The sequence below is a fragment of the Dipteris shenzhenensis genome, chromosome 27, assembly GCF_047967505.1.
Source record: "Dipteris shenzhenensis isolate YYH24624 ecotype China chromosome 27, Dip_SZ_1.0, whole genome shotgun sequence".
Lineage (NCBI taxonomy): Eukaryota > Viridiplantae > Streptophyta > Polypodiopsida > Gleicheniales > Dipteridaceae > Dipteris > Dipteris shenzhenensis.
Window position 1 is genome coordinate 18,816,312 of NC_141622.1, and position 13,962 is coordinate 18,830,273.

General features: G+C 39.6%; 1 protein-coding gene across 1 annotated transcript; it reads right to left on the reverse strand.

Annotated features, from left to right (window-relative positions):
• Window positions 1-3,392: 3,392 nt before the first annotated feature.
• On the reverse strand, window positions 3,393-10,082 carry LOC147883984 (endochitinase CH25-like). Its single transcript, XM_087398279.1, has 3 exons — window positions 9,561-10,082; window positions 4,031-4,145; window positions 3,393-3,884 (listed from the first exon to the last, which is right to left on the reverse strand). Exons 1-3 carry the CDS (start codon window positions 10,006-10,008, stop codon window positions 3,578-3,580), a joined length of 870 nt encoding a protein of 289 aa, XP_087254405.1. The 5' UTR covers window positions 10,009-10,082; the 3' UTR covers window positions 3,393-3,577.
• Window positions 10,083-13,962: the final 3,880 nt, after the last annotated feature.

Here is a 13,962-nt window from a genome sequence, read left to right on the forward strand (position 1 = left end):
GCTGCATGTCCACTTCATATTCTCAACAAGCACAAGATGCACAGGTCGCACTCCAACATATTGAAGACGGAGGCCATGTTTGTAACTTGGATCCCAATTTTGTGGGCCTAGTTGTCAAAAAACACTCTACCATTCTGACGTGTATTACTTTTGTGGATGATGGACCTTTATGTCCTATATTCCAATACCATTTTGATATGAGGATAGGTTATTTTGCGCTCTCATGTCACCATCGGTTTCACCTAGCATGCCTGTTAAATTATACTTTAAATGTTAGGAGTGCATGTCCAACCTGCAATGCTCCTCAGGCCCGTCAATTGTATGAAGTTCTTGGCCGTGGAGCAACATTTTCAGTAGATCCTCGGTTGCGAGGATCTTTGTAAGTTGACACTAGCAAAGAGCTGCATTTTTCCACACAGTAGTGAGCAGGCAGACATGTGACAATAACTCCCACCCTATGCACTTTTTATTATGTTAATTACAATTAATGCAAATGAATGCTCATGCATCAATGTAAAATTTTAAAGATTTCCTAAAAGCTAATAAGTTTCAATGCTCAAAAAATTCTTTCAATGCATGCATGCAACAAATGCTAAGTAAATTCTTTTAAAAATATGACAAAACAATCCCCTCTTTATGTGGAGATCCGAGGGAACCTCCATCTAGGTCATGGTTCCAACTAGACCCCTGTCTTGTTCAGGACGCGGAACCAGGAACCACTTCTTAGACCAAGCCTCATCCAAGACTTGCAGAGAGGAGGATTTTTATGTCTTCTCAATCCACGAATGGTGAAAATGAGCCCAGCGGTGGGTATATATCTTGGGCAAGTAGTATTACCGACGGTAATTTATATCTTGGCTTTAGCCAAGACTTGGAGAGAGGAGGATTTTTACCTCTTCTCAATCCACTTGTGGTGAAAATTATCCCAGCGGTGGTCATATATCTTGGGCAAGTAGTATTACCGGTGATTTATATATTACCGACAGTAATTTATATATTATCGGTGGTAATTTATATATTACCACCGGTAATGTTAATTCTACCAACGGTAGTATTACCACTACTACCAATAACATTATAATTACAGGTGAAAATATTGCTACTACCATCGGTAATAATACTACCGAGTAGTGCTAGCTATATATACTACCGGATAGTCTACCGTCAGTAACATTAATACTACAACAGGTATTTATCCGATTGTTAGGTCAAGGCCACCTGATAGTGCAAAGGTGTGATTGTGCTCGTGATTGCATGAAATACATCATCACGACACATAATCACAAGAAAAATGACAAATTACCTAAATATACAAACCCAAGAACTCACAATCATTGATTTGTTTTGATCTGAACCGTCAAAATATTATTAAGGCTTAAAGATATTATAAAAGTCTTTGAGTTGAGCTTTTGATGTCAGATTTTCACCATTCAAAAACTCTTGATGGAAAGCATGAGCGCTTTTGAAGCCTTCACAATCTATATAATCAATCTTAAATGATTGATCCATCTGACACTTGCCATTTGTAATGGGATCGATCAACAAGCTTGTAGTGCTTAGATTGCTCGTTGAAAGACTTGTACATCCTTGATTCTATTTTGCGAGGTAAGCATCGATCCCTTGTTCCTGTAATTCACTGCTATGCTTCATGTTTTGTTCGTCTACCTAATGTTAGCAATCTTCATGCACCCAACTTGTCTTCTTCCTTTTCATCGTGTATATCATGACTTTTTGCCTCGTACACACAGCATGCATTAGTAGAGAGAGCTCCTCAATTGATATGTACTAGAATGGGTACTAGACTGTAACTAGCACTCTCGACTGCTTGGATCACCATTGCATCAAACCAACTGCTTGGGCCTGGTATATGCAAAAAAAGCATACTGAGAACACGATCGCGTATGATTAGTTGATCATTGCTTTGCATTCAATACGTAGGCTCAAAGCTAGTCTCACTTCGCAATTCTTCAATTTTCATGCACTATTAGGTGACTAATAGAAAATTTTGGAAAGACCTAGTGGTCTTCCATAGTCTTATTTTAAGAAGTCTCTCGTTAGCGAGAATAATAGTGTGTCGAGACGTAGTATGCTAATGCAAGGCGAATGCAATTAGCTACCTGATTCTATGCAGATTTATAACATTCCAAATCAAAAACTACATATATTTTCAATAATTGGTAAAGCTATCTATATCTATATAGATTTACAAGCGGTTCATGTGTGTTCAACATATTGGCCTAGTTTTGTATAAAACACTTTCAAAAACTATTAACTCATGTTTTCAATTATTTTCAAAGATTTCTGCGCCAAAGTCGATTTTATTACATTTAGAGAATTGATTGGTGCTCTAACTTTGCTCTTGCAGATTGTAAATATATTTGTGCTACTTGATTGTGTCACACAATACAAGACCGAACTTCACATCATTGGCCTTGTCTCACAATGTTTCGTAACATACTCTTGTCGCTTGACATATATTCAAAAAGGTAATTTTCTTTCATCAACTATTACACTATTCAAAACCAATGAACCAAAATCGATGGACCGATGGATCATACACCATGAGAGAAGGGCCCGGTCCTAGTTTTTATAATTCTGGGAGAGGAATCGTGCCGCCTCTCCAAACACACTCTGTGTGGCTATATTTATATACATACATACATACATACACATATATATATTACTTGCAATATCTAAAAAGTATACATTTTTAAACAATTAAATTTCTATATGATGGTTCCTCTCTTTTGATGCATGACATTTGGAGTCAACAAAGAAGATAGCCAAGTTGGATGTAAGATCGAAGTATGATGACAACATTATATAGATTGTACATCAATGACAAACTATGAGCTCTTGTGAGCATATCCTTACTCAGTATTTGTTAGGCTTCAGTGCCCAAAAGGCAAAAATCTTTTCGCATCACCAAATCAATAATAAAGCACCACCCTGGACATTTACAGGGAGCTTCGGGTCCTAATGGACCCTGTATTGTGTCTCATGTCCATAATTTTAATCATTCTTTAAAAATTAATAAAATCGCGAGAAGCGATCATGAATGAAGGTTACAACGATCTTCAATATATATATATATATATATATATATATAAACCCGGGGTCATCGCATGAATATTATTTTCATGGAAACATAAAAAAGATCTTATCCTACTGACGAATTTTACAATTGCATGAACGTGAAATACTAATTCAAATGGATCTCAAGTACTAATTCAAAGAGACTCGAAGTAAGTTGCTCTAGGTCAATGCCAATTTGAACCACTTCTTAGGGGATACTAGTTTTCTTATTAGTGTCCAAGAGTCCTCTATATAATTGGATGTGGCATACGTTTTAAGGCGTTGCTTTTTTTGTTGGTGTTAATTTATGTGTTGTAAGGGTTTTTTACTAAAACAATCTTATTAGATCCGACAGTCAAGATCATCTTGCTTTTCTTTACAGATTTATTTTATGAAAGCATTCTCTCGAATACATTAGGACGTCGAGGACGTTTGGATGTTGAGGAATATTGCATGCTCCATTATCCAGAAAGGTCTTCTTAAGTTAAGGTAGCGAAGGTATTCAGCACGTAAGCTGGGTGCCTGGTTGAATGCCAAGGACCCCGCAAAACTGTTTGTAGAGATTGATTCTGTCTTGCTGCTCTGCTTTACCATCTGCATCAGCATTGGCACATTCTCTGTCTCCGTTGATAATGTTGATTGTTTTTCCAAAACCTTGTCCTCCTGTGATTGCACTGTGACACGACGGTGGCGTCATCCAGAACCAAACAGCCGTCTTGAACGAGATCACTGGATCCGTCGCCACAACCTGAGGATTGTTGATTCCATCGAATCCAATCGCTTTCCCCGCTGGCCCGTAGTTATAATTCCTGCAGGAAAATCATTCGTGAGTCATCAGCATAACGTCGTGTAGCCAGTTTGATGTACACCTCCATCAGGCATCTACAATTGACTTGAGTGCCCCGTATTTTCATAAAAACAGCCTGTGAAGGAGCCAAAGAAATCTCGTTCTTACCATGAAAGCTGCAGGGGTCCTCGGCCGTAGTATTTTTTGTTATTTGCACAACCCCATTGCGCGGAAGGCTGGCAATAGGAGCTGGATTGATCAATTTCCTCCTTGTAGCAACCACCTGCATATTCAGCTTTCTTAGTACAACGAGTAGCATGACCTGTCTACGACGGGTTACAGACCCGCGCTTCGCGCGGGTCTCAAAGTTAAGACCTTAAGTTGCCTTTAATTTCGAGGAATTAAATTTAAGGTTTTATTTATAACTTTAAGAAATTTTCAAAATGTATCTCCATTCTCTCTCTCTCTCACACACACACATACAAATGTCAACATTTGTAAGCTTTTTTTTAAATGTTCTAATCAAATCCAAATGAATCCCTAGGAGTGCCTTTGTTGATAATATGATTTAAATTATTTGAATTAAATTCACCGACTATAATCAATCATCACATTAATTATTATATATTGATTTTTCATTTGACAATATAAATAAAATCTATATTATTTATTTCACACACATATGAAGAATTTTTATTAATTTTTATTTGAACATTAAAATGCCGTTAATTAAAGTAAAGTCCTAAAATTGAAGAAATGCAATTTTGGAGAAGCTTGTTTTTTAAGAAGAAGGGTGTGTATAATGATAATGTTTGTATATTTGCTTAGGAGTGTGGACTTGTTTGTGCATTGTGGATGATTGAATGTGTGTCTATGTGTAGGCCAATGCAAGTGGATGTATGCATCTATATGTCCATGTGCAATCCAATATGATTGTGTACTCATGTACATGTGTGCTTGTGTCCCTATAAGTGTCTGTATATGTTCATGTGATGTATGTGCACCTTTGAATGCACATGGCTAGAATATTTGCACCCATGCACATAAGTGTGTCAATTCCATTGATCTTGCACCATGTCTCTATCTATATAAACATACATATATACACACGTACGTACATACATACGTATGTACATTTGTATGTACGTATGGATGTACATACATGTGTGTGTGCACGCGCACGTGTGCGGGTATGGCTAGATGCTTAAAGGTGGTAGCTTGTTGCATAACGGCCACATGTGTCATTTCATGGCAATAACTCACCGCATGCCCACTCCACACACATGGTTATCAAGCTTGTGTCTTAGCCTCTCTTGTTACATGTGGAGTCGTTTGAGCCTATCTTCTAGAGCCCTCACAATGTGCCACATATTTGATTGATAGTTCACATTAAAAAGACATAAATAAATAAAGCATAAACCCACCCTATTTCCTTGTTACCCACCTCTGTGTGTGTGTGTGTGTGTGTGTGTGTGTGTGTGTGTGTGTGTGTGTGTGTGTTGTTCATGTGTGTGTCTGTGTGCACGCATGTTTAGTCTCTCTCTCTCTAAACATGAAATGTATAAATATAAATAAATATCATATATATAATATTCTCTCTCTCTCTCTCTCTCTCTCTCTCTCATGCCTCCAAAAAGAGATAAAAATTAAATGAAAAGCATTTAAAAAAGGATTAATTTAAAAGGCAATTTATATACGTGTATATATATATAAATTAAACATGAAATGTAAATATTGTATACATAATATAAACTCTCTCTCTCTCTCTCTCTCTCTCTCTCTCTCTCTCTCTCTCTCTCTCTCTCTCTCTCTCTCTCTCTCTCTCTCGCCTTCAAAAAGAAATAAAAATTAAATGAAAAGCATTTGACAAAGGATTATTAAAAGGTATTAAAAATGTTGTGTGTGTGTGTGTGTGTGTGTGTGTGTGAATATATAAACTAAGCACAAAATGTTGAAAAAAAAATATGTCATTTAAACCGCTCACTGCCGTGGCATCGCACGTCAGCAACTCGCCTTGTGGCTGTCTGACAAACAATGTGCATCCATGTGGACCGACACGTGCCTGCCTCGCAACCCCTCATCCAGACTATGCTTCCCCTTCTACTGTTGATAAAACAGCAAAAGAGGCCAATCACTGTGCTGTTTGTTGCATTGCCAACCATGCTCTTCTGCGTTGCCATCCACTCTACCAGTGTAGCCAATCCTTCAGCCCAACTGTTCCAATCTGTGTGATTGTTCTTTGCTGTGCACACTCTCCACTCCACTCCATCACTCGTTAGCCGTGAAGACCAATCTATTCTCACATCTCTGGTCAGTCCCATTGCCAAAGTTCCCAACTCATATCTGCTTGCTGTCTACAATCACGACTCGCCTACTCTGAGTCCTCACTCGTGTTAGCAGATGGCTTCTCTCTTCTGCCTTGCTCCTACACAGTGATGCCCAAGTGCCTCTGCTATGGTGTGTCAAGATGTAAAGGGCACCATAACAACACGTGGCAAATCTCCTAGCTCTCTTTCCACTCCACCTCTTATTGCCAAAGATATTTCTGTCCAACCACAGGACACAATACAAAAGAGAGGCTTAGAGTCCCACCAATACATGGTCCTCTGACCTTACCAAAATGTTGTACTATATCTAGCTGTCACCTCCAGATCCCTAATACTGCATGCTCCACTGAGCTTATGTAGACTCTCTGTTAGTGATCCCTTCCACCTTGCTATCCGGGTAGCTAGCCTAGGTGGGCAACACCTTGAGCTAAGACTGCAGCCCTTGTACGTCTCCTTCAGCTCCTATGTATAGGCCCAAGGATGGACCTATTGCTGCTGCTCCTTGCTATTGCATTGCCGCTCCTTCCTACTCCTGGATTGCTGCTCCAAGTGATGCCTTATGAGCCCCAGAAGGGGCCCTTTTATAAGGCCCAAAACCAACCGACCCAGTAGGGGGAAATGGGCCGACCTAGCAGCCCCCCCCATTGGCCGACTTGCCTATTGGGCCGAACCATTAGGGCTCTATTTAAGGCCCCACAGCCAGCTCTTTTACTGTTGCTCTCGGCCACCTGGGTGCCCAGCATATCTGCCCTATCCCAGGGCCTATTGCAGACCTGCCACCTGCCCTATCCTAGGGCCTATTGCAGGCCTTCCTACTCTTGGATTGCTCCTCCAAGTGATGCCTTATGAGCCCCAAAAGGGGCCCTTTTATAAGGCCCAAAACCAACTGACCCAGTAGGGGGAAATGGGCCGACCCAACAACCCCCCCTATTGGCCGACCTACCTACTGGGCCGACCCAGTAGGACTCTATTTAAGGCCCCACGGCCAGCCCTTTTACTGTTGCTCCTCCTATAGATGCCAAGGATGAACCAGATTCGTTGCTCCTAATCCTAGCCTGACCTCCGCTGCAAAATACTACTGTTGGCTGCACTCTTCAACCCTGGAAGTGAATGACAAAAGAGCAAGGCGGCTACCTTTTATAAGCTCCCTTGGGCCTTAGAAATGACCAACCAAGGTAGCCAACCCCCTGGCCAAATCTGTCCCGACCAAGCTGGTCGGGCTGCTCCAATCACCGACTGCCACGTTGTTGCTGATGTGGCTGCTGTGCACTAATGTGGTGCTGTCTGTATGATTGTCTACTGTCGTGACTACCTATGTGACAGCCGACTTGGCTACCTATGTGGCAGCTAATGTGATTGCTTGCATGGCAATGTGTGCTGGCTGTAGACAGCATGGCCACGGGCTCTGCAGATGCTTCTATCACTCTTTGTCTCTCTTCTTTCCTCACTGCTTCCATCACTCTCTCCTTCTCTCTTTCTCTCTACATCTCCCACTCCTTCAAGGCACACCCACAGATCACTCCAAAGGGCCACCCTCATGTTGCATGCATTCAAAATAGGTTGTGTGTGTGTGTGTGTGTGAGAGAGAGAGAGGCTTTCAATGCATTCCAAGAGAGAACATTTCGCAAAGGTAGCTCCTCAAGCACACATAATATTTTGCATGATAATATTTTGCAGACAGCTCTCTCTCTCGCAACTACCACAGGCTTTAGAGATGCAAGCATAGGTCATTGCATTTGGAGGGATGTTTTCATGCTGAATGCTTTCAAAACAATCTAGTGCTTGCTCACCTTGACCTTGTCAATGCATTCCAAGAGAGAACAGTCTGAGCTGGAAGCTCCTCAAGTACACGCTTGGCATACATGTCCAAAAGATCATTGCCAAAAGACCATGGGCTTGGTCCTATTGTGCTGTTCCTACGAGATCAATGCATTCCAAGACAGTGAAAATTTTGAGAAGGGACCTGCACACCGAAAGCGAGAGAGAGAGAGAGAGAGAGCACGACATTTGCCATACATGTCTAGAAGAGCAATGCCCAACACAGTATTATATCGTAGCCCTCATGTTGCATATGTTCAAAAACAATCCCTTAGGTGTTTGCCGTCCAACAACTCCTTGCAACTGGCCGTCTTGAAGTCCATCCATGTGTAGCCTCTCACGATGCTTCCCTACCTCTACAGATCCAGAAATTGGATCCCTGCCCAAAAAGGACTCTTTCGGTGGTAGATGAATTACAAAGCCCTTTCTCTCCATCGCTCTTTCACTCAATTCCAAAGTTCACTCACTTCGAAATGGTAGATGAATTATCTCTCCCTCCACAAAGAATCACTCACAATTTAGCAAAGGTTTAACAACACTCGACACATCGATTGAAAACTTGCTCATCCACCTTCGGTTGCAAACTTGCAGCTTGCTCAAGTGCAAAACACAGAAAAATCTATGAAGTACCTGATCATCCGTGGAGGTTGGCTGCAGGTTTTTGATGATCGGCAAGTCGTCAATACATTGGTTGATCGGAATGACTATTCCTAGACTTCTCTAATCACAGAGTATATAGGCATGTAACTCCCACATTCAATATCTCCGAAGCTTCTTGCGCAGGCATGCTTTGGGATGGTGTGCAAAAATACCCAAAAATTTTAGATTCAAAAAAGCTCTCTAATTATTGGCCATCACTACAAAATACACCTGCAAAGCAACATCTTTCCTGCAGAGAAACATCCTGAACGGCAAGGGAGCCTCAGGGAGACTCTCTCACATTACACATAGAAATTACAACCGATTCTATAAAAGAATAAAGTTGTGCGAGGTCAGAGAAATAAAGACAAACAAAGAAGCCCAATGGCTATAGCGATAACGACCCACACTGCAATGCTTGGGATGGCTGTCCATACTCTGGAGCCTAGCCGCTGATTGGAGGAGGACGTCTGAGGAGCCTGAACGCACGGGTGCCTGGAGGATTCAAATGAGCTGAAGGGTCGAAGAGATGACCGACAAACACAGGGAAGTGTAGGAGTTGACAGGCAAGGGAGAGGAGGATTCAAATTTCACGCGCTGGAGTAAAAAGGAGCATAATCGCCTGGGGAAGAGCAACAGTAGATGCACCCCGCTTGCATCCTAGCTACACGACACGTGGCAATCTTTTGCCTCCCTCCACATGACACGTGGCTTATTAGAACCTCCCTCCCTCCTTAATATATAGTAAGAAGATAAGAAGATAAGATAAGATAAGATAAGAAGAAGATAAGATAAGATAAGAAGTCAGAAGATAAGATAAGAAGTAAGATAAGATGGCTGAAAATTAGCTCAATTTCGTTGTGCTGTATCGGTATTAGTAGAATCAAGAAGAATAACTAATTGGCAATAACTACCTGTTGTCTCGTGTGCGGCGTTGGCGAAGAAGGCAGCTAGCTCCCTCTTGTTAGTATCAGTGTCTGAAGACGTTCCAAAGCCACTAAATGCGGAAGCTGCAGTAAGAAAAGCATTGTAGGTATAAAACCCGTTCGCTGGACAGCTCCCGTCGTTCCTGTGTGAGAAAAATTTGTCGAAAATTGCGCTGGTGATAATGGAAGACACCCCTTTCCCGGAACTCTGACCACCTTCCGGACTGGGGCTGCTTCCTGAGCCGCACTGGCTTTGGCAGCCAGCTCCACAATAAGCGCTGGTAGTTCCACAATATCCATACTGACTACAACACAAGCTATTCGCGCAGACTTTGCCTGCGGCTTGCTTGCCGCATTGTTGGGCCAAACAGCAGGAGCAGCAGAGGTAGAACCAGAAGAGAAGGGTCAAGATACTCCTTCCGTAGAAGAAATTCATGATGTATAACTCGCTGGAAGCACAAAAAACTGGAAGATTGAGGATAGCCGAGAGAGAAGCAAATATAGATATATAGACAAGCAAAGGCAGATGTTCGTGTTCATTTCAACGTTTGAAATGAACTTCACGTTTCTGGGTGGAAGGTAGAAGTGGGTTGATGAACTTCACGTTTCTGGGTGCGCCTTTGACTTCAACGACTGACAGGAACAGCCACTTCAATTCATTTCAAACGCGTCGCGACTCGCAAGTTTCAAATGGCCACAAGGTCAAGCGTTACGATGTCGTGTTGGAATCGCCTACCCATTCTCGCACTCTCGCTTCGTACATTCCTGCGATTTGTCACGTTGAACCCTCTGGTTTCTGCTATTTGCAGAAAAGTCGATTTTGAGGTGGTGAAATTCAATTGGCATTTATTGAGTAGAGGGAGCACTCCACTCTTCACGTGTGAACCTCTAACGTTTTTATTTTCATCTCTAAAAAATATTTTCTAAATTTTGTCAAATCTACAAAACTTTAGGCAATTTTGTTATATTTTAAATTTGGAATCTCAAGAGAAACCTTCAAAATTTTGAAACCCCAAGTTTTGTGATTTGTTAAGAAAAATATTTTCTCACGAACATGAGTGCCTAAAATTGACATTAGAATTGAGGTGTTTCTTTACCAACACCTCGAAATTCCCCATGTCAAATGAAAAAGGAGAAATCCAATAAATGATGTATTTTTTAGTAAATTAAAATATATGATAGGACAAAGCTTGTCACTGGAAAAAGAAGGTTCATTTTGAATTTTAGGCATGCCCACGTCGCACTCTTCCTACTACCTAGTGTGAATTCACACAAAACTTCTACTACCTAGTCTCGACTCTTCACATTTTCCATAAATTCAAAGAACTCTCAAGCTCATGTTCTATCATACAAATTAGAACTAGGATACCACCAAATTTGGAGGTTTTCATAACCTCCCAAAAAAGATTATAGGTCAAAATCACAATATAACAACCCACGTTACATCAAACCCCTTAGTATATCTTCAAAAGGTCTTTGAAAGAAGAACTTCTCGACTCATAACATTTTCCATAAATTCAAAGAACTCTCAAGTGCGTGTTCTCTCATACAAATTAGAACTAGGATGCCACCAAATTTGGAGGTTTTCATAAACTCCCAAAAACAATTATACGGCGAAATTACAATATAACAACCTACATTACATTAACCCCTTAGTCTATCTTTAGAAGTTCTTTGAAAGAAGGGGTTCAAAAGGCCCCAAGTTCTTAAGAGGTTCTTAAATTACTTCTCCCTCTACTCTCTACAAAGTCAAAGGCTTGTGCTAAAAGGCCCTTATATCCAATATGGTGCCATGCATTCTAATTGATTTATTCGATTATAGTTCCTAAAAATTATTCGATTATTCTAATATGGTCTCTCTCTCTCTCTCTCTCTCTCTCTCTCTCTCTCTCTCTCTCTCTCTCTCTTTCTCTCTCTCTCTCTCTCTCTCTCTCTAGGTATATGCACATGTACATGACCTCTGTGTGTGTATGCGTGTGTGTGTGTGTGTGTGTGTGTTACTTGGGGGGGAGGGTTGTCTATATATGCACATGCATAGATGTGAAGCCATCTGGCTGACTAAGGCAATACAATCTAGCTCTAGCCTCCTTAGTGGAAATAAGGTTGTCTATCTCTCACAGTCTTTGTGTCCATACCATATACCAATAAAACTATCTTTACAAGTGCAATTTGAATATTTTCTAAAGACTTGATATGATTTCCTCTATTCAAATTATTGCCTCTTTTTAAATGAGTGCTTCAAAAAACTAAAATTAATGCATTAGTATGGACGCAACTACTTTAGTTTACACAATCTTACAATTGTGGACCACATTTTACAATGACTCTCGGTCAGTAACTCTAATTCGAACCTATCAGATACTTGTGGAGTTGCATGATGTAGCTCTCATGGTGACTTTTTATTAAAAGATAACAATTACCCATTAGATATATCATATATCACTTTAAATCTTAGAATAAGACTTGTTGCTTCATGAGTTAAAAGCATTAACATGTACATCCCCTAACATAAAAGAAAATAAAAAGTTAAGGAGACTAGCAGACCATGAATTAAAACCAACCATAGACTTCAACACTATGCATTAGAATTTAATTTTCTAAGTAATAAAACTTGCTTAAGAATTTATCTAAAGTCCATGTGCATTCAACGGGTAGGGTAATTCAAAAGCCCCCAATGACATACTATAACATAAGTCCTAAAAGATATCAACATTCACTTAGTAGATCATGTGCTCCTTTGTGGCAAGGCATAAATCATGATTGTATCTTAGGGTTGTGCTTGTGTTTCAACCAAGTAAGATCATTGTTGAGGATTCTTTAGAATAAATTGGCATAAAGTTGTTGAAGCAATATTTTGCACTTATTATTTTGAGAAGGAAAACTTGAATATGTACTTCATGCTATGAGCGTGCCCATTGTTTTTTCTTCAAATTTCCCCAAATGGTTGATTATTTTCTCACTATTTTGCAATAAATATAAGGATTCGATATCTCTTTGTCATTTTTACAATTGATTGTTTCTTTATAAGAAATAATCTTATCAAAGTATAACAAAAGCTTTCATTATAGCCAAGGGATTTTAAATCATTTATATATATATTTGTATCGAAAGTTCTAATGTAACCATGAATGAAATAATTGTAAAAATGGAAACTATATAAAGTAACTTTGATGATAAATATAAGAGACTAAAAGAACCAAGTACCTTACTTTATTGATCTTAAAATAATAGTTGATCTTTTAAGAAATATTTATTCTGAATTCAACTAGTTTGAATTGGCTAGGTATCTAAGGGTCAATGTTGGCTTGGGTGTAGACATTTTTTGTATATAGGTATCTTGTCTGACCCATAACCTATGCATTCCTCAACGGAATTTGACAAACTTGTCTTCAAGTTGTAGTACACATTCCAATCTTGAACATGAGACCAAAAAAATATGGAATAAAGATTTGGAACGAGACCATTAAAGCATTACAAGTGCTATGTTATAGGTGAAGCATGTATCCCTAAGAGTATAGGATATAACAATTAATTCAAAAACATAAAAATTTTGTTTTACACCTACATGCAACCAAGTAATCATTGAAAACTACACTACGTGAGCTTCTTCTCTCAACATAAGGACATGCCTAATTGAGAACCTTAGGTATGGTTTAAGGAGCCTCCAATGTTGTGCTAAATTTTTTCACATCCATTTGAGGACACGCTCCATAATAATTTTTTCATTTGTTGAAAATCAAAAAAGATTAAAAATTTAGAATCCAAACTAGTGGGACTACTGCATGGTGGTCTTAAAACATTGATAGTTGGCGATATTGGTATCTAGATTCAACCTAGAATAGAACAATTTGAAAATGTGCAATTTGTGTATATGAAAAAATCTTTTAATAAATTCAACACTTTATAATTTTGTATTTGTTCTTTTTTCGTGCCCTTGCTTGCTATATGGCTCATAAGCATGTCAAAGGTCATTGCATTTCATAATATACAACATCAAATCCGATAGCATGCCCTTTGGCCTATTTGTATTTTGAAGCAATTTGGGCCAGATTGCACTTACTTGACGGTAATTGGTATATCCAATTTTGTTGACGTGTAGCACCGGAGGGCAGAAATCACAACGGCTAAAAAATTTCTTTATCCCCATGCACTTTTGAATTTTTTCACCTCTTTCCTTGCAAATCTTTGAATTATATTAAAGTGCATCATCATCCTACCATCCTGCAAAGTACATTCTCCTTCTACTGCCCTGCAACCTGCCCCATGCACAGGTAGCTTGACATGACCTCGTTCTTTTGGTTTGGCATTATCTTCTTTACTTGGGTAAGTTTCTTATATTCTTTGCTTGCCTCAGAAGCTAGCTGATCTCTATTCTGATGGCCGTTCACTA